General features: G+C 39.8%; 1 protein-coding gene across 1 annotated transcript in view; it reads right to left on the bottom strand.

The window, feature by feature from the left end:
- TMC3 (transmembrane channel like 3) overlaps positions 1–21,721 on the bottom strand; it is a 391,592-nt gene that overhangs the window by 14,258 nt on the left and 355,613 nt on the right. The window contains exons 13-25 of the mRNA XM_084640600.1: positions 17,101–17,267; positions 15,576–15,719; positions 13,851–13,926; positions 9,622–9,703; positions 7,577–7,683; positions 6,614–6,712; positions 6,369–6,511; positions 4,235–4,382; positions 2,512–2,555; positions 2,204–2,351; positions 1,145–1,254; positions 901–979; positions 110–364 (exon numbers count right to left, since the gene is read on the bottom strand). Of these exons, the coding sequence (XP_084496726.1) occupies positions 110–364; positions 901–979; positions 1,145–1,254; positions 2,204–2,351; positions 2,512–2,555; positions 4,235–4,382; positions 6,369–6,511; positions 6,614–6,712; positions 7,577–7,683; positions 9,622–9,703; positions 13,851–13,926; positions 15,576–15,719; positions 17,101–17,210 (1,545 nt within the window). The 5' untranslated portion in view covers positions 17,211–17,267. The remainder of the gene's footprint in view (positions 1–109; positions 365–900; positions 980–1,144; positions 1,255–2,203; positions 2,352–2,511; positions 2,556–4,234; positions 4,383–6,368; positions 6,512–6,613; positions 6,713–7,576; positions 7,684–9,621; positions 9,704–13,850; positions 13,927–15,575; positions 15,720–17,100; positions 17,268–21,721) is intronic.

Below are 21,721 nucleotides of genomic sequence, written 5' to 3'. Positions count from 1 at the left end.
TAAGGTCTCTGGAAAGAAATATAACACCTCCATGTGATTTTTTAATTTGTTAGTAAAGCAAAGCAATGTATTTAGTCTATTTTTCTTAATAGGGAAAAAAGGGACTTACCTGACCAACGTATGTTTCCCAGCACTGATCCTTCTGACTTTGCATGTTGTAGGGATGGGAAGTTGTCTGGTTAACCAGCACGAGAGGTATTGTGTAGTTCTGAGTATGACTCTTTTCCAGAGTCAATGTACTGTTTCTCCTAATTCTTATATCAGGGATAGTTGTAGATAAGTTGTCTTCTTCGGGAAGGGTTCTGGTTGCTAAGAAGGTGGTAGAATCTATCCAGTTACTTGCACTGCTGTTAGCTTCAGCTTCCTGAAAGAATGGAACAGAAGTTTAATCTAAGTGTCTAAGTGCTACATTTTCAGCTGTGGTCTCCATTTGTCTGAAAAACTGTGCAGATGTCCATGTGTCCAAAATTGCAAAGGCACCCATTTATGTGCTCAGCCATGTAATTTCATGGACTAGTTAGGTGGCTAGGCACCTAATTTCCTGATTTGTATGTGCAAATGATCTACTAGTTTTGTAGGCACAAAACAGGAAGTTGATTTTAGACCAGGTTGAAATATTTGGTCTAAAATGGTGACCTAGTTTACCAAAGTAGTTAAACGATGCACAGAATGGCCATCTGTGTTATTTATCAGCATCCCTATGGATCTGAATTTCTAGATGACTGAAAAGATTTATAAATGAATACCACAACTGATCTTCTAATCAGAGTTCCACTATATTTCAATAGGTATATTTGGGTTTCAAACAAATTTATTTTGGACTTTAAATATGCTACAATAATAGTTCTATGTGTAAAGTTAGCTAGTTTTAAGACTTACAATAATAGCAGCTATACTTACAGCGATACTCATGCTGTCCACTTTATCCAACAGAGCAATAATTAAACTGTAGAGGTTTCCCAGATATAAAACGAGAACCCTGAAAACAACAAGCATAGTATATGGGGGAGAGTCATCCAGCAGGGTTATTCTGAAGACTTCTATTCATGTTCTACGCTGGCTGAAGTAAAATGTGTCATCAGTACATTTCTTCCCTCCCACCAAACAAACCAAAAATTGCTTTGATACTGAATATGCCTATTACCTGGCAAGCTGAAAGCGAAGAGTGGTTCTAGGGTGGTACATCTCTAGCGCTGCTACAAGTTCAAATGCAGAGGGTGCAATCATAGTAATTAGTGAAACAACAACACTCACCTACAGAATAGAAAGACAGTCTTTATGATGCTTTTTCATAGCCTTCTTTGGTACTTTAAGAATTCTTTGCTTGCTGATTGAAATCTTGACGATGCAGCAGAAATACTTAGTGGTGATTGCGATAACTCAGCAAATTCTACTTTTAAATGTGTCATTGACAAGAGTAAGGACATTTGTGACCCAGAATTTTTGATCTGGAATATTGCTAAGAAGCCTCTCACCTTAGTAACTAATTAATTATAGTTTATGTTATTATAGTTTATGTTATTATAGAAGTATTACCTTTATATTAACAATAAGAAATCTGAAGAGTGTTCTTCTCTGATCTGACTCATCAGTTGCTATCCTCAAGCTAATACGTTTGAAATAGTTGTTATTGCCCATGGATCAGCATCTGCTTGGCTCTTAACGTGGATGCACAGAGAGCTTCCTCCTTCTGCAGCCCATGTAAGGGCCAAGTAGAATTGCAGGCCCTGTGTCCTGAGGAACTGCTGCATCCCCATTCCCACTGTGGCCACTAAGAACCCCTCGCTGTGCAGTGGAGGTGGTAATTGTGCAGGGGATCCATATAGCAGAAGCTCCACCCCCATGTCTCCCTTGACCTATTCTCGCAGCCCTAAAACGCCAGTGCAATCGACCCTTGGAGAATTGTGCTCCATGACGCATAGGAAGTGTACACTTCCTTCATAGGTTTAAGGCCCTGACTCTGAAAACAATTACGCATGTGTTTAACTTTACTACCTGGAGTAATCCCATGGCTCATCTATACCCATTGAGGGGGTGCTGGGCAGAGTTTTTCCCCATACTATGGACAGATATCAGCAAAATCAACAGTAATTTGTAACCAGCCAAGAGGCTTGTGAAGACTTTGCAGAACACAGAACTCTAACCAGAATGCACAGTTACAGCCTAACAAAGAGGTCAAATACAGCTGACATACTGTATGTACCTCATTTTTCTCCCAAAGCGTCAGTTCCTTTTTGGTGCGCTCTAATTTTTGGGATCGATCCACAACAAAGTAAATGATGTAAATACTTCCAGCAAGTGAGAGAAGCACAAGGATGTTTGCAATAATCCTTAAGCATATTGTCACAGCCCTGGAAAAGAGTCACACAACAAATGCTACAGACAGGCCACCTTGCACAAGTAGGTGTTTCCTGCATTTTTTTTTTAGGTCATAAAACAAATAGGTCAACATTATGTTATATCTGCATTTAAACAGTGGTTTTGAAAATAGCCTCAGCCATGTATACATACAGGTTTTTGCTTTTCTTCTTTTCCTGCTCTTCCAATATAGCTTCCTTGAAAGAAACACAGAATTACCATTTTAGCAGCATTCAGTAAAATCAATAAACATTTCCTCTACCCATTACAAACCATAGAAGTTAAAATGGCCAGATCCTGCACTGCATTAGGGAACAGCTGACATACGGCTCTGTGCTTCTTTACTTAATAAGAGTACTGCATGCTGTGGGTTTAAGCAGTAAAGGAGATTTTGGGGGAACAAAGACATTAAGAACTTTATCACCCTCTCTTTCCTGGTGTCTGCTATATTCACTCCTTTCTAATATGTTCACTGTTTAGATCCCAGTCCTGTTCTAGGATTCACTAATGTGGATCTGTGGGTTGTGTTGTTTCATTTGCTTCAATAGGACTGCACCTGAGGTCCCCACTAGCAGTTATTAATGTAGGATGGGACCCTTAGATTATGAGTTGTTCAGATAAAGGACACATCACCCGTGTGAGACAAGGTGGCTGAGGTAATATCTTTTATTGGACCAACTTTTGTTGGTGAGAGTGACAAACTTTTGAGCTTGCATTTCAGAACAGCTCGGTGTAGTTCAAAAGCTTGTCTCTCACAGCAACAGAAATTGGCCCATTAAAAGATATTACCTTACCCACCCTGGTCTCTCTAATATCCCGGGACCAACACAGCTACAACAACACTGCATACATCACTTGCATGTTTCCCATGAGGCACGTTACACCCACATGTAGATGTTACAAAATAATATCAGCATAAATCATCCCAGTGTTTGAGATACAAATCAAAGTGTTTATTGGTTTGTCCTAGACAATTTGGAGTCATTTGGACAAAGGGCTTTTAGTGATGATGTGCCAAGGTTATGGAATCAATTACTTCTGGATATTAGGAAAGCTGCGTCTGTTTTTAAAAATCTAAATGGAAAAGGTTCATGTTTAATGCAGCTTTTAATGTTGATCTAGTTATAAAATGCCCCTGAACTGTTTTGGCGAAAGTACAATATAAATGCATATTATCAGGATATTAAAAGGATCCTGATTCAAAGATTCATTAGAGTTGTAGCAAGGAAGAATTTGTCTCAAGGTTTTAACTCTAAAGAACACATGTAATAATTTGTGTGTGGGGGGGGTGGAGGGTGAGAAAACCTGGATTTGTGCTGGAAATGGCCCAACTTGATGATCACTTTAGATAAGCTATTACCAGCAGGACAGTGGGGTGGGAGGAGGTATTGTTTCATGATCTCTGTGTGTATATAATGTCTGCTACAGTTTCCACGGTATGCATCCGATGAAGTGAGCTGTAGCTCACAAAAGCTCATGCTCAAATAAATTGGTTAGTCTCTAAGGTGCCACAAGTACTCCTTTTCTTTTTGTGAATACAGACTAACACGGCTGTTACTCTGAAACCACACAATAAATGAAACTGAATGACACTGTTGACAAAAATGTCACATGACAAAGTGACCCGAAGCTCTAATTTACATATCATGCCTGTTGACCATAACTCATGTCATCAGTGAAAGTTGGGCGCACAGATCAAGTGCATGAAGCAGCAATAAGATATTTGATACTAGCCCTCTGCTAGGTAATCAGAGTCAGAAATAAACAATGCACAACAGGAAAGAAATAGTATGGAATGGAACGGATGAAAAACCACTCTGCTATTTACAAAGCAATTGACCTAAACTATGCTTTTGTTCAGAGTCTAATTGCTTACCCTGATACTATTAACGATTGCAGCAGCTTTGCTTTCTGCAGCCTCTGGATTTCCTATTAAATAGTCCCAAGCACAGAACACTCTCCAGCAGAAAGTATAATTTTCATCAGAGGCACTTGCTAGACTCATTCTTGAGTTCTTTGCCATTCTGGAAAAGAATAATAATAATAATAATAAATGTTAATTGTTGTAAATGTGTGACAGTTTATGTGATGTGAATTGGTTCACAGGTGTCTATACCACAAAAATGACCAAAATTGGAATTAACTGGTATCTTTGTTGGCAATCTCAATAGAGAACCTAAGAACAGAGAAAGATACAGAGACTGAACTATTCCTTGTCCCCAAGAATGCATACTCCAATTCAGAGTTGAAGCACATTGGTTGGATGGAATGGGAAAATGTGCACTGCTGCCTGTGTCTGACAGAAGACTTCAGTCTCAAGGGCTGTCCATCTTACACCTTTCACCAGACTAAATTCACTTTTAAAACCCCTGTGTAGGATCTGACTGGAGGAAAGATGTCATAGCAATGTCAGAGCATTATCACTATGATCAAGAGATAGCCTGGCAAAAATGTGATAATCTTACACAGGATCGATGGCTATCCTGTATTATGAATGCAGATAACAATAGTGATGGCACAGTAAAAAGACAACAGATAGATGAAAAAACTAGTGATACTTTACTCAGCTATTGTTTTAAAAAATAGCCCACCCTTCTTGAGTAGACCTTCTTAAGGATGTAATAAATCAATGTAAGGTCTTTAAAGAAGTTAGGTGATCATTACAAAAAAACTACCCCAACAATATGAAAATAAATTATATTGTTTTAATCAAAGATATTTGTGCTCTGTTTTCTTCAGAATATTAAATATGAGTTTGTGCTGTAGAATACATTAAATGAGACCATGTTTCTCTCTAAGTATCATAGAAAATAATTAAATAGGTAGAATTTTACTGTACAGCAAATAGTTGGTTCAACTGTCTTCATTGGATCAGCGTAGCAGTCAGAAATTCAGTCACCTCCTCCTTTTCTCTGGACATTTGGCCCATCTGGGTATATAATAGCCATATGGGCCTACCAGCATATGCCATTGCCATATGACTATGTATTATTCTGCAGATGTTTCACATAACAGAATAAAATGTGCATCTGGTGTGGCTTACCAGAGGCTAATAAGAACTGTTTCACCTCAGATAGGAAATGGTAGAAGGGTCACAACAGATGGGCAAACAAAGAGTCAATGACCTAAGGCAGCACCCTTTGCAGGTAGAGAAAAGCAAACTTCATCCAGAACCTGAATGTGTAATTACTGTGTGAACCAGTGTCCAAAACACTGACCATCCTGACCTAAAATAACACATCTAATGAAAAAAAGAGTGATCATTTTTGTGTCTGACACAGCTATTACAGCTCATATTAAAAATCCTCCTGGGCTGCAACTTATCAGACAATTAGTTACCCTGAGAGGAAGGGAAAGTGAATGGAGAGAGGATAAAGTGACCTTGCCCCACTAAGTACTGCACATTTCTAGATTTATGGTCAGCACTGGCAGGCTATCTTGCCTGTGTTACTTCCAGTCCTTCTACCTAAATAACAAAGGAAATAAATAGGCCCACATTTGAGTACTGTGCAGTGTTCCCAGTGCAAGCAATACCAAGAGTTTTATGACAGCATTCTTATATTTGTATTTAACTGGATGGGAATCATAGTACAGAAAATGTACAGGTAGCAGTTTAAGTTTCTTGTCATAATACTTGCCACATAAAGCCCTCAGTGAAAATCAGGCCCCACATCTTCAGTGCACTGTACAGACATTAACTACATAACGCCCACAACACCCTGAGCGTCTGCTAAACATTGCCCTCATTTTGTAGACAGGGAAGCTGAAGGAGAGAGGGTAAGTGACAGCAAAAGAACATGCTACAGTTAGAGCTCAGGAGTTCCTGGATCCCAGTCCTGTCCTTAATCTACCAGTAAAGATGCCTCTCTGATATTAGCAGGCTTGAATATGATACAGGAATTACAGAATTAAATACAGGAGGAACTCTTTGAGGGAAGGGGAAAGAATAAATCATTCATACAGCCTGAATATATATCTCTGGGCAAACATCAATAAAAGGGAAACATTACTTTTTTAAGAGGATGATGAAGCTATAAGCAAACACTGCCATTCCAACAAGGAAGTAAGCCAGGGGCAGCCGATACCCAGCTTTCCCAATCTTCCGATCTCGGCCATAGTAGCCGTAAAATAAAACAGAGTACTGGAGATAACCCTGTAAAGACAACATACAGTCAACATCAGCACCCACACCTGACTAAATTAACACATGAAGAATTCATGCAACAAAGCAATGAAGTGTGCTTTTAAGCCTTGCCCCCAGTGACCAGATGGTGTCCAGGTCCTGTGCTGATGCAAACTGCTCCTTTGGGATGGTCTTGCTGATAGTGCTTCCAAATGGCGCTCCTGCCAGGAGCTGATAAGAGAGGAAAGGTCTTAAAAACTGTGTAAAGCAGACAGTTCTATCACATGGTCTGTCAAGCACAGCCTGAAACAAGCTGCAACAAACTGCCTACCTGAGGGGAAGTATCAGAAATACTATTACTGTCATTCACTCTCCTAAACTAGAAGCATAGTGACAAATTCTGCATTCAACTCCTGCTGAGGTCAATGGGTGTTGGCCATGTATATCTGATGGCAGAATTTAGCCCCTGAAGTCTAATTTTTAGGTAAGTTATTACTGTATAGACATTAAGAGCTATTAAAGCACAGTCTAATGTATGGGGAAGATCAATTTTTAAATAATTTATACTGATGTACATTAACACCCGCTTCCTATTATATTAGATTGGTGTGCTAGACTTTTTCTCTTTATAAATAAGAAAATATAGACTCTAAAGGCCTGGTTTGCACAGACAATCACACAGAGCTCCAGCTGAAGTGTCAGAGTTGTGGATGCTCAGAACATCTGAAAATCAGGCTCTAAGGGCCAAAAACGGAGAGATGCTGAGCACTGATTTCTCCAGATGAAGTGAAGAGAAGCTTCGGGTGTTTAACACATGCTCTGCACCTTGCAGGATTGGATCCTTTATATCAGCAATCAGAAACATCTACATTACATTGGTCGGTTGGTATAATGTCATGTCATCTGAGACATTAATGGCAAGTTTCTCTTCTCCTCTGGCAGAAATAACGCTCAACAGAGGAAGGTATTTTAAATAATTTAAATTGTACACTCGAAAAAAATCATTTATGCCTTTGAGCAGAACATTTATTTAATTTAGGAAGGGAAATGCTACACTCAGTGTTTTTCCTATAGATATTGGAGTTATGTCCTAACCTCTGGTAAGACCACAAATGCTCCTGTCATTATGGTAAGCACAATATTGATTCCAAATAGCCATCTCAAAAAGATGAAATAAGAGGCAACTCCGGATCCAAAATGACCTGAAACCACAGGAAATACTTATATCAGCTGGGAAGTCTGTCAGAAGCTGTATCACTTATTAATGAAGTATTAGATGATCATTAAAAAAAACAACTTTTCCTTCTCTGCAATGCACAGATCAAGACGGAGAAAATGCTATAACATCAATATACAGCACTGTAATATAAACTGCTATTCATAGGTTTAAAAATCACAACAAATATTTACAGTGAAGTAGTTATGATCACAGGAATCTTCTTGGTTCAGGCTATACATATCTTCTTATTTGCTGTTTATACAGAAACTTGTGTCAAAATGCATGTGTAGCTATTAGTAGTAGTTAATCTCACCTGTTTAGTTCAGCATCTAAGAATTCTCATCTTAAGTTTATGCAAGCCATTTTGGTCTGTAAACCAGGCTGGAAATTTAATAAGATCAGTCTTTTTTTAAAATGTGATATTTCCAGTATCTCCTGATTTTGTCTGGACTGAAAATAGTGGTTCCAATTCTGATTTTCACAGTGCATCTTCACTGGCTACAGCAGAACTATTCATAAGTCATAACACCATTAAGGAGTAGAGAATCAGGCTCTCTTTGTTTACAATTTTATTACACAAAAATTCTGATTTCCACCACTGTCCACATGATCACAATTGGTCCTAAGTATTGCACGCTTTGTGCAAAGCAAGTCACATGGGGCCTCAGACTGACATCCACAATCTCCATTATATAGGTGGGAGTAGGGACCCCAGCACACGACTGGTTGGGTCAACAATGTTGGTCATTAAGGTGATGCAGAAGCGGATAAATGGGCAGTCCGGGTGCTTGTAATTTCAAGAAGGTCAGAAGGGTTTTAACAACTAGGTGTGTGGGTTGGGGGCAGATTGTATTAGGCCCTCACTGCATTTTGGGAGGGAATACTCCACCATGTAGACAGGGAGAATGTTTGCCTGTCACCTGGAAGGAGCAGGAAGAGCCCACTGGTACGTACACTGCTGGCTCCCTTAGTTGCTACAAACAGGGAGCAGTGTAAAGAGTCTGAATGGTCTGATCTGAACATTCATTTTACAACTAAATAAATACAGTAGTTGCCAATAAATTGTCATAATTGTGGAGCAGTTTTTATCCACGTGAAAATATCTGCAATACAGAAAAATCCCTTCCACTTAGAACAAGATTAGAGCTAGATGTGAACATTGTCAGGAAAATACATTTTCCATTTTTTACCACCTTTAATATAGTTATTACAGGTGGTCAATCACAATACTTAGCTCTTATATGATGCTTTTCATCCATAGATCTCAAAGCACTTTACACTGCAGGGAAAGTTTAATTTTTAAATATAGACTATATGTGAGGTCTTGACTCCCAGCTCCATTCCCTTTGCTTCTGACAGGGCAAGTGGAGATTCTCTGATTTAGGGAATTTCCCTTACAAAGCTGGCTCTGTGACATCTGCTCCCAGCTTGCTGATGTAAGAGGCAGGTCAGGGATGGACAAGAGTCAAAAGCAAATGTGGCCTGAACTGCCACTGTCTAAATTATACCAGAGGCCAAATGGCTGGATAGATGGCTTTGATCCAGTTTTTCCACTCCATGTCCTGTGCTGAGCACATCTTGGGCCAGACCCAGTACAGACATCTGGCCCTATGTCTGTATTGCAAAAATACTTCAGCAGTTTATAGCACTACAGGGCCTTTTAAACTGTAGTCGCCACACTGTAGTAACATCATACTAGTATTGCTAAAGACTATGACTGACAAACGAATGTGGTATCTAACACACCAAGAGTAATAAATGTGTTGACTTTTAATGACAACCACATGACTTTGATGAAACTTTGAATGTTTTTATAATATGGTTGTATTTTTCACTAATTCAGTGAGTTCAAACATAACCCTTAAACCTAGTATTTCAGCTTGCTTTGCATTGCACAATCCCACTAAATCTCCATACTTACTTTCTATTTTCTTTATTCTCATTTCCCAAGGAATGAAGATTACCACAAAATTATATGCAAGCCGAACAAACTTCTTCCAGAGCTAAGAAAAGGGCACAGAAATAAGAGATTTGTAACTTTTGCACATAAAGCAATAATTGTCAAAAAGGTGTCAGAGTATTTTATCCAGTTGTAGCATCTTTCATCTAGCATCAGAAAGCATGTTATAAAAACCAACTAAAAAGTTTCACAGCTCTCCTGTGAGGTACGTAAGATGCATAAACTGAGTCATGGTGGGGGGACGGACAGTTCAGAAACTTTCCAGAAGTCAGAGAGCCAGGTACAGAACCCAGGAGTTCAACTTCCAAGTGCATGCTCTAACCACTAAACCACACATGCATATATAAGAGAGACGTTTTAAAGATCTTAAAAGAATACATACAAAGAGTATTTTCCTCCACTCTTTTTATATCTGGAACCACCAATGAGGGTACCCACACAAAAATACAATGTATTTTAAATTTAGACCCATTTGAAATATACCTGAGATATATTTTCATATATCAGCACATTATTTGTCTGAAGCGGTATATATTAACAGCGGCAAAGGAACCTTCAATGCTTTGCATAAGAGTTACATTCTAAGTTGAAAGGAATTCCTCAAGTAACATACCTCTAAAGTCTATGTCCACACTGAGGATAACACCCTACCTCTGCTTTCAGCTAATGCAGTTACTCCTTTAACTCAAATGATAGAGGCCTGGGCTTCAGTGCTCAAGATTCCAAGTTCACTGCAGGTGAGAATTGTTACACTTACATATCCTACATGGTAAGAGCTTTGCTGTGGAACATGTAGGTCAACAGAACAAGAAGATTTATTTTGCTTTGATGTAGGGGATCATGCCTTATTTGCCCCCTCTGCCTACTCTGTAGAGACTCTTCTTCTGGAGAGATGCAAACATTGCTCTTTCTCAAGCTCAAATTCCATCTACAGAACATCATCAGGGATAAACTCAAGGAGAGTTGCACAAAAGTGACTGAGGGCACCCTGTGGCCCTTAGACAAGAAATAAGAAAGATAAGAATAAACTAAACCTGTGACAAGGAAAATGAACATTTAAGTGAAGTAAAGTATGCATCAGAAAGAGAATGCAAGAATAGATTAATTTATGAGCACAAAGAATTTTAAACAGATTCAGAAATTACCACCAGACTAAGGCAGCATCACAGTGTTTATGTAATCTATTAAGGAATCCTACTGAATAAGAAACCAGATTTCTTATTGGATGAATGAATACAACACCTAATTTTAAATGTATAAGAGCAAGTAACTCTGAGCTAAGTCCTAATTCTTCTTAGAGACAGCGATCATTAATATTGAACTGCGGCATAATCACACGGTCTCAACTCTATGTATGAGGATTTACTTTGAACCCATTGGACACATTTTCAAAGGGATCTCAATTCAGCCTATAATTTGTGTGTGGCTAATTATTTTCATAGACAATAGGTAGATTTTTCACACACAATGGCATTTGCATGTGCAAATGAGACTGCACAAGTCACTGTGTGCGCAACTGAGGACAAATTTTGAAAGTCCTTGAAATAAAAATATAACCTTAAATATGCACTCAGATTATTTCATGCCAGTAACCTCTACTCACAAAACATTATAATAACTTTTCTTATTTAATTCAGAAATGAATGATAACTTTACTATCTATTGTAAATTGACTATATGCAAGTGCAGTATTTTATCAGGTAATTCAAGATAATTTCATAGACATTTTCTTATGCTATCTGCTTCTGTTTAGTCAAAAGTAGAGAAATATTGTATATTCTGTTCATTACTGAATTTCAGGATGGCAACAACATTTATGTACATTAGTCATTTTTAACCACAAATTTACAGTAGATCTTGTTATTTTGAATGAATATATATATATATATATATATATATATATATATATATATATAAGCAAATGGCAATGTCAACATATTACAAATAGTCTAATCTGCTAAAGCCAAAGCAGAACAAACTTTTAATTAACAAATGCATCACATGGTCAAAGTTAATTAATTTTTATGATGCTATTAAGGTGTTATTGCAAGAATTAATAGATGCTATGAACTGCACCAAAGTTGCTACTTTAATTGGAAGGCAGTGTTCATAAGGCTGAGAAAGGGATCAAGCAACTTGTACAGGTTGCACTGCAGGTATTTAAATTATATATATCTGGATGTCAATGTGAAAAAACCTCAAGCAGCAGTGATTAAAAAAAAATGACTTCTAGTCCTGCATACTGATCACCTGAATAAAAAAATAATAATTTTCACCTTCATAGTCATGTTTCTGTATAATTTTTAGATGAACAAACATTGATCTATTAGTTTTAATCATAAGGAACAATACTTTAGAAGTGATTTTATCTAATTGCTAGAAAATACTACTACATACATTTGCCAGCTCTTTTTTTAAAAATACGGCTACAGTGATGGGTGCAAAACCTATGGAAGGGTTGGTAAACTCTTACAAGTTGCTAATTAAGTATCCTTCTCTCAGGATATTCAACCAGTGAATGCTTAGTTTGGTGGTGTAACGCTCCTATTGTGTATTTCATGGTTTGCCAAATGGGCCATCGGTCAATATTCTTCTGGAAAAAAAAACTGTCTAAACCTGTCTCCCTAGTTTAAGGAACAATTCAGCTCTCTCGCTTCTGCTGTTGAATTTAACCCTTTAAAAAAAAAAGTCTTTCTAGTTTCCCTAATTCATAGCCGGCAAAGCCAAACACAATAATTACTGGTAACTAACTTCTGAAATATATAGATGTATTCAGGACAGAAACAAGTAAAAACACACAACATGGATAATTAGATGAGATACCCACAGACTTTGAGGGCATTGTGAAATATAAAGTGAAAGCCAAAAATTTGTTACAATATAGCAAGTATTAACTAATGATGAGTCCACCCTGTGCATTTTAGCAGTTGTCTGCATGCTCAGAGTCCTTAGGCACTCAAATCTTTCAAACCGAATGAAATTTTGGCCCCAATGAAGTCAATGGCAAAACTTCACTCATAATGCCTAATGTGTGTGTGCGTGCACACATGTGCCCGACCCCACAGACAGATAAATAAAACACAATCTCCACTATCCAGGAAGGTTGTATTTTTTATCAACTGTTTCTGATGACATAAGAGCAAAGCTAAAGTACTGTTGTGTCGATAGAAAAAAAGATAAATATTTAGCTTTAGAAATTTTAGTTGGCTGCACTGCATTTTATATTCTATTTCACGCACACTCCGCCCCAAAGTACAAGCACATTATTAACTTTGTAAATGCAAGCCCTCAGAAGTTAGGAAGTACCAGAACAGAGGTTGCTTAATCAGTCTCCTTGTGCGTATGCATTATGACACAGTCTTTAATTACACAATCACATTAGGGTTGCCTACCACCTGTCTGGTTTTCACCCGGACAGTCCAGGTTTCTGCTTGTGTCCCTGGATGCCATTTGACAAGGCCTGATGTCTGTTTTATTTTGATCTGTGGAAAAGGTGGCAATCCTAAGTGGAAGGAAGGAGGCAATGCAGCATCAGTTGCTCATGCAGCTGGTGGTGGTGCGTGGCCCTGTGCAGCCCACAGGTGGCAGACAAAGCAGCCTCAGCCGTGTTGGTGAAGACCCTGTGAGTGACAGGTGCAGGACCTAGGGGGAAGAGGCGGAGCAGGGGTGGGGCCTGGGGGAAGAGACAGGGCAAAGGCTGGGCCTCGAGGGTTGGGTTACCAGTCGTTAGAAAGGTGGCAACCCTAGATCACATACTATCTTTCCACAGGATCTCTACCATAAGCGTTCATAACATTACCTTGAAAACAAAAAGGCAGAAACACTCTTCATACTAAACTACAGTACTCGGTCTCCTACTTCAGCACAACAACTCTTTATAGAATACAAATTGTTTGGCTCCTGTTCCCATCACCAACCTTCTGGCAGACCCTCATTATTTGCTGGAGTATTTGAAAAGAAAAAATACTCATGTTACTGGAACGAGGCCCATCCCTCATACATTAAATTAATTTGCAAAAATGTAATTACTAAATTCTTAATAGAAAAAAGAAGCGTATAACTGGATTTTTCTTCCACACAATTCTTGAACTGGGGAGCAGTGTTTCACAGAAAATAGGTACTTCTGTAAATGAGAATTCCAGATAATTGTTATAGGAAAGAGCTGTAGTTTTAATGAAAAGCAGACATACCTCTGCACCAGCTGCCTGGTAACCTCTTGTTCTAGTGAGCCTGCCTTCATATTTCAACACAATCTCCTTAGCTTGTCTGCAGAGGAAGACAGAATCTTCATTTCATGTAACCAAAAATCTTATTACACTCTGAACATGGGCCATACCACACATAAATGAAAGTTGCCAAGTAATGGGAAATATTGTCACAACAGACTACCTGCCCAATCCTGAAGTCCTTACTCAGGCAAAACTTCATTTCCTTAAAATAAGAGTATTGCTAGCCATTTAAAATCAATGGGAGTTTTGTCTGAGAAAGAACCACAGGATCAGATCCCAATAGTTTGCAAAACAAATGTAAGATTTTCACTTTAGGGAGAGCTTCAGTAAATTTTTTTCCTGTGCCCTGCTCCCTGGTTTCTAGAATTTTTCTGTAATAATGTAACCAAAATCATCTCAAAGTAAAAGCATTATAATACCTCATTCAGTTCAGTTTATGTGGATACCAACACTTCTTCTGAAAGTATAGTCTAAAGCCTGGGGTTTATCAATATAGCAATTGATTAATATTAAACTACTGGTTACATTTTAATCAGAGGTATTGGACAAGATATGCATACAGGCCTAATCCTACTTCCACTGAAGTTAATGGGAATTTTTTACTTTTGTGGGAGCTGAATAGGGACCATAGATAATCAGACAGGACAGGAACAGAGCATTTGCTCATCCATGAAGGCAGCTCGGGTTTAGCTGCAAATTACGGACTCTCACTCCAGGGATATGAGAAAATTCTCCCTTTGCTTCCTAAGACAAGGCAAAGGTGGGCAGAAAAATGAACCTACCTTGTTAGTAAAGTGCCATTCCAGCACACAGTGAGGTGACAAGGGAGAGATTTCATAGAAGGGGAAACAAAAGTCAAATGGAATGCACAGTGAAAGGACTGATGCAGTTTAGATGAGATATTGGAGAAAGTTATGAACTTTTATACTGTGTTTCAAATTTGGAACCATTAACACTTATGGCTTTAAACTCTGTTGTCATGATGATACTACATTGCATGCTGTCAACAGTCTACATGTACCTCATTAATCTGCAAACATGGGTACTACTCTCTGGTATTTGAAACATAATTTAAAATCGGAAGTGCCAAATTCTGTCCCCTCATCCACCAACGCCTCATTACTTTCAAACACAGCCTTCCTGAATAGTGGGAAGTTGTGCTGTTTTTGACAGTGTTTCACAGAGCACGAGGACAAAATTTGGCTGATAACATTGATCAGTGATCCTTCCTGAGCATTCTAATGCAGAATCATTGAGCAGTTTTAATATTCCAAATGGCTCAGGAAAATCTCTCATCACCACTAACCAGCAATACAAAGATTCTGAATTTGGAGCCAGAAACAAGGCTGAAATGGTAAAGAATGAAGAGCTGTGTGATACCTACGGCACCCTGTAGATGCTGGGCAAAGATAAAGACAAAGCTCTTCTGGCCTTATCCAAAGTTCAATGAACACATACAAAAATGAGCTGTAATCAACTTTTAGAAGCTTTTTAATTTTCAAAATCCTATGATTCCCAACCTTGTACTACTCTATGATGGAGTAGTAGAAAGATAGCTGCTGCATGATTTTCTGGCAATTCTAAACCATTCCCATGCTCACACCTAATTTAGGTTAACAAATTTGTGAGAGCTGGAAAAGCAGCAATAAATGGTGGGATTGAAAGTGTCCATGAAAACTCCATTACCTGAGTGCCCTCAGCTTGTGTCTCATAGGCCATGGTCTGCAACGGATGTTTGCCATGATCTCTTTTTGAAATTGTATATTCTGGAAGATCTGCTCTGGGTCATTGCTGTCAGTATTTAAATCACCATTATCATCACCTGAGTTACTGAAGAGACCCAGACCCATGGGGGACAAACACAAAACAAGTTATTGCCATTCAGAAATATTGCAAAGAATAGACACATATACAATCCAGTCTATAACAACAGCATAACAACAGGAGCCCACCAGACTGGAGGGAGGATTGGGCTGACTTCTCTGCTGTAGATGGAGTCACCGCTTTCCTTGGCTACTCTTAGACTATCAACGCCAGAGATGACATTTATCCCTGTAGCTCAGAAAAATACTTCTGAAGAGCAATTTTTTTGCCTTTGGAATGCACCAGCTTGCACTCAGTATCAAGCATTTTGGGGTATCCCTGTATCCCTCAACAGGAATTCAAACCTTCTAGCTCCCCACATTTCAAACCATACAGCTGAAACACCATGCTGTCCTGTCCTCAGTATATTTTTCAGGAACTAAGTGCTATGTAAACATTTCCAGCAAGTGCACTTAATACAGATGTATTTGCCAGAAGCAGCACTACCTTCTACTTTGATTGTGATTAGGATACAGTGTCTCTTTGTTAAAATGAGGACAACAAATGCCTAGAGTGCTTTAGCTCTTCAATCCTCCACACTGCGAGTACTGGGGATTAACTGTGGGACCCCCTGTTACAGGGGTACTGTAAGAGTAGCACATCCCTGAAAATGAAACATGTACCCAGACACTGGCTTCTGCAGATAATTATCTTTTTCTGATGTTGTTAGTGTATATGTTGAGCTAAACAGTGCTTAATTTGTTCTAGGGCTTGCCAAGACTGAGCCCCGGCACCTCTAGGCTTGGCTGTTCATAGCCCTGGCACCTCTGGGCTTGCTGCATCTGTTATGAATGTTAAAAAAAAAATTACTTGAACCCTGACACCTCTTTCATTACAAATTAAACAGTGGAGCTAAGGCTCTCAGTCCCTGTCTGTAACACATACTGTGTACTGTAAGTGAAGAACAAACACTGTTCATGCTTACAGGGGAGCTCCGGCAATTAAGATTTTCCTTTATATAAACAAAATTGCAATGCTACATGAAACAAAACCAAAAATTTCGTATCAGCTTCCTACATTTGTTGGGAATGACACCCACTAAAACTTCCCTGCAGCTTTGCTGAAAAATATGATACCTTTGGAATCACTCAAATAAATCCTCACTGGAAATCATCTCACTGGAGATGATTTTGGTCCTATAAGGAACACGATTTAAAAAAAAAAAAAAAAAAAAAGGATTTAAGGAAAAATAAAATGAAAGGTTTCCTCTCTCTCTTCATGTTCTTATTCATCATTTGGATAGATTATAGCAGAAAAAAACATTAGAGGGGTGATGCCTCTTTTCACTCAGATCAATAATAATTTTATCCAACTTGCATTACAGGTGGAACAGAAGAAAATCTCTCACCTGTGGGGTGGCTCCTTGTATGCGTACATGCTGGCATGCTGCCTCACACTTTTTTGCCTTTTGCAGGACTTTGTAGTTTTCACTGCAGCAGACCCACGTACTGTTGTCATTCTGGCAATACCTGAAGCTATGTTAGCCCCAGTTGCAGCAGATGGAATTCTGGAAGGCTAGAAGGAAGACTTAGGCTCACAGGTGAGTACCTTAAACAGCAAACCTTATTATCTGGAACTAGAGAGCAAAAAATGACTCCCGAGCCCTGCAGAAGCAGAACGCTACTCGCCTGCATCTGGTGCTCCTAAGAGTGGGAAAGACCTGAAACCTGGCAACGCATAGATAGTCTTAAAGTGGCAGTACACAAGATGCTCAGTCTGGTATCTTTGAGGCATTCTGCCTAGTTTCCCAGAGTGTGTCTGGGCATCCTGCAGTCCAAAATCCAGAGCACAGATGCCATTGCCACGTATGATAGTGACTAATCTCTAGGATATGTCTGCACTGCAGTGTAAGCCCAGGGTTCAAACTCAGGTTGAAGTCTAACCACTTCCACCCCATTTGTTTACACACAAATTGTGGTAACCCTAGGCTCAGACCCCAGGGTTCCAGGGGCCCCCAGCGGTAGAGGGTCCGAGCTTGAGTCAAGCTGGGACCCAGTGTTCAAGCCCTGTTGCTTTGCAGTGTAGATGCAGCCCCACTGGATTCATGCTCTGGGGGTCCACTAAAAGTATTCTACAATCCCACAGGCCGACTTTCTATGTCCTCTGGACAGTCCAGTTTGGTGGACAGTCAAGTTTTTCCACTCTGGATCATGAACAAAGGGCTCCTTTTGGGAAGGTGCAAGGAAGTCTGGGATACGGGTAGTTGGATGCAGGCCTGCATAATGCAGTGAAGATGCTGAACCCTCAGGTTGGGACCCAGGGTTCAACAATTCCTAACCTGGGGTTACAACTGAGTGTAGACTCACAAGTCCTAGGTTAACAAATCCAGGGTCTGCTAAGGGTGAGGGTGCTCCAGTGGCTCAATTGGCTACCCCCTAGTACTTATAGAGCAGTGCTGAGTAGAGACATGCTGAAGTTGTGACTTCAAACCTCACTTGGAGCCCTGGTTTTCATTAACCAAATGGCTTCTACTAACCCTGGGCTTACATTGCAGTGCAGACATACCCTTAAAGGGCCAGAACCCACACCACTGCACTGAGGTGAAAGCACAAGTTCATATTAACATCTGAGTAAGACAATCAAATGCACTGGCCAGGCTGCCAGAGTCTCTGCCTCACCACCTTGCAAGAGGGCCTCGGGCAAAGTAGAGCTGTCAACATTTTTTCTTTGTCTTTACTAACAGCTGAAAATATGATCTCCTTTTCCCACATAACTTATGGATCTTGAACTTTCCCCATTGGGGAAGACTCAGGCAAAATGGAAATAGACTCTGATTTACTGAAGAATCCTCCCTCTCTTCTGGACTTCAGGCTGCAAAAACCTATCATGTTCATACAGCCATTGGGTATAGGAGTTAGAACTGCCAAAGCACGGAAGTCGGTAGGGCATTTGATAGAAACAGCTGAGAGAGGAGTACCTAGTTCACCAGCCTGACAAGCCTTAGGTAATGACTAAACTGACTCCTAAAGCAGGTAATTCCAGCAGATCAAGGCACCTATAAACAGCAGGCACTCTTCCTGCCCCCTTACGATTTCAGAAAAGGTTTGGGAGAAAACTACCAAACATGGCCCAGGGCTAATGTCATCACAGTAGCAGTGGTTGTGGGATGGACCTAGACAGTTATGTGGCTCCATTGGCCAAAATCCCTGCACCTGGGATGTGCATTGGGCGTGGCTGTTACAGCAGGCTGTGTGCTGTAGCAGTGGCTGCAGAAGAATGCCCTGAAGTTCCCAACTAGGGAAGGAGGGAGGATTCTGTCCCACCCTACCCTTACGGAATCATGACTAGGGCTTTACTCAAAAATCTAGGATCACACCTTTTATTTAGCCTATTTGTTAAAAAGTAAACTCTGATATTTATCATTCGGAATCACATCAATCATGGACCCCATGGATTCAATTCCATATCAGTGCAGACCTAGGATACAGTAGCAAGCCTAACAAAATACATACATTAATACAAGCACCTTGTGCAAAACATATATGTAAATATATCATACAAACATGACATGGCATTTGTGATGCTTCCTAAGGGTAGCCACAGTTATGAGGCACCTCGCTACTATCTGACCTTACCATGTGAAAGCCCTGTCTGTGCGTGCTGCATGTCAGTCCTCCAACACCATCAGGCTGTGGCAACATCAAGCCCTGCCTCCCAGGTCTCGCTTTTGCTTTACAAGTTAATGATAGGAACACATCAACCCCAAGTCCTCCAACCATCCCTCTATAGTGCCCAGCCCCAATCCACTGGACACACACGGACTTCCTAGATCCTCTGTTTCCAAAAAGGACCAGCACACCACAAAACACAGCTCTGCTTAACACATAGCATTTAGATTTGTTTGTAGAGGAAGCAAGTATAAATTTATTTAACAAAAAATAGAAATTCAAATGGTAGTAAGCAGAAATACTGGCAAAAAAGGGTGACAAATAAAACAAAATCATAGGATGCATTCTAGACTCTAAACTTAACTAATAAGACATTGTCATGTCACAGGGAGCAAAAGCTCACCCTAAATTCTGCCAGTGTATTACAACCAGGTTTGGCTGTGGTCTTCTGTTCATGAAACAAGCACGCTGCCCTCTTGCCTCCTCAGTTCTGCTCTGCCCCTCCTGTTATAGTCCAAAAATCCATTGTCTGCATTTGCAACCAGGATCCCCATCCTCATTTGTGTTTTTCTGTCAAGAATCAACCCTGGAGACTGTGCAATTACTTGTTAGCATTTTGCTCAGACTGTAAATGGGTACCCATTGTGAACCATAAAATATTCAATTTATATGTTGACAGATACATAAACATCTCTTGTCTGAAAGAAACCCGTTTCTCACCTTTTGGTCACAGACCTTAAGAACATAATTTTCAGTACACACACATAACTTATTCCTACATATATTTTACCCTGAGTATGAAGACCAGTGTGACTCAGGCTTTCATTAGACACCTTTCATGATACTCTTTGGTGAACTTCTCTGTGGATACCAGACCCAGGAGAATCCCTGATGCATTCTGGTGCCCTTTACCATGTGGCACCAAGAGATCCCTGGGTTACAGCATTAACAGCCACAGGACACAATTCTCTAGAAAAGTGCCTGAGTTTATAGGGGTATAGTCCTCCAATACCATCCGTGAAAGCCATCTACATGTATCTGGAGAGAATTCAGTGCTTGAAGATTGTACTGAAGATAAATCTCAGCTCCTCTTTACCTTAATTCCTTTGGGTCAAGGCACCATGAAGAACGTAAATATAGAGGGGCTGTCTACAGTGTCTTTGCTTTGCCAACTTAGAAATCATTTTTCTCTCAGCACAAATCAAGAGTGTGAAGAGGAGCACTTAAAGAGATGGAAGGCATCGCAAGTGATGCATTGCAACAAATGTAGCACAGTCAAACTGATTTCTTATAACTGTGATAAACTGAAAATATGGGGCTAGATTTTCAGCCTCTGATCCAGCTGCTTTGCAGTGCCACAGCGTAGCACTGTTCCAGAACTTCAGCTGACCTAGACATCTCTATGACCTCTAAGTCTTTTTCAGAGTAACTGTTGAACAGGATACAGCTCCCCATCCTGTAAAGGTGACCTACATTCTTTGTTCCTAGATGTATGACTTTGCAGCTGGATGTATTAAAGCACATGTTATTTGAATGAGCACAGTTTACCAAGTAATTCAGTTTGTTCTGTGTAACTGAGCTGTCGTCATTTACAGCTCCACCAATCTCATCATAGAATCACAGGACTGGAAGTTATCTCGAGAGGTCATCGAGTCCAGTCCCCTGCACTTGTGGCAGGACTAAGTATTATCTAGACCATCCTTGACAGGTGTTTGTCCAACCTGCTCTTAAAAATCTCCAATGATGGAGATTCCACAATTTCCCTAGGCAATTCATTCCAGTGCTTAACCACCCTGACAGACAGGAAGTTTTTCCTAATGTCCAACCTAAACCTCCCTTGCTGCAATTTAAGCCCACTGCTTCTTGTCCTATCTCACAGGTTAACAACAACATTTTTTTCTCTCTCCTCCTTGTAACTACCTTTTATGTACTTGAAAACTGTTATGTCCCCTGTCAGCCTTCTCTTTTCCAAACTAAATAAACCCAGTTTTTTCAATCTTTCCTCATAGGTCATGTTTTCTAGACCTTTAATTATTTTTGTTGCTCTTCTTTGGACTTTCCCCAATTTGTCCACATCTTTCCTGAAATGTGGCACCCAGAACGGGACACAATACTCCAGTTGAGGCCTAATCAGCACAGAGTAGAGAGGAAGAATTTCTTCTTGTGTCTTACTTACAACACTCCTGCAATACAGCCCAGAATTATGTTCGTTTTTTTGCAAAAGTGTCACACTGTTGACCCATATTTAGCATATGGTCCACTATGACCCACAGATCCCTTTCTTCAATATTCCTTCCTAGGCAGTCATTTCCCATTTTCTATGTGTGCAACTGATTGTTCCTTCCTAAACGGAGTACTTTG

The sequence above is a fragment of the Lepidochelys olivacea genome (assembly GCF_965140295.1).
Source record: "Lepidochelys olivacea isolate rLepOli2 genome assembly, chromosome: 10".
Taxonomy (NCBI): Eukaryota; Metazoa; Chordata; order Testudines; family Cheloniidae; genus Lepidochelys; species Lepidochelys olivacea.
Note: the sequence above shows the minus strand (reverse complement) of the source record. Positions and strands in the feature narration are given on the sequence as shown.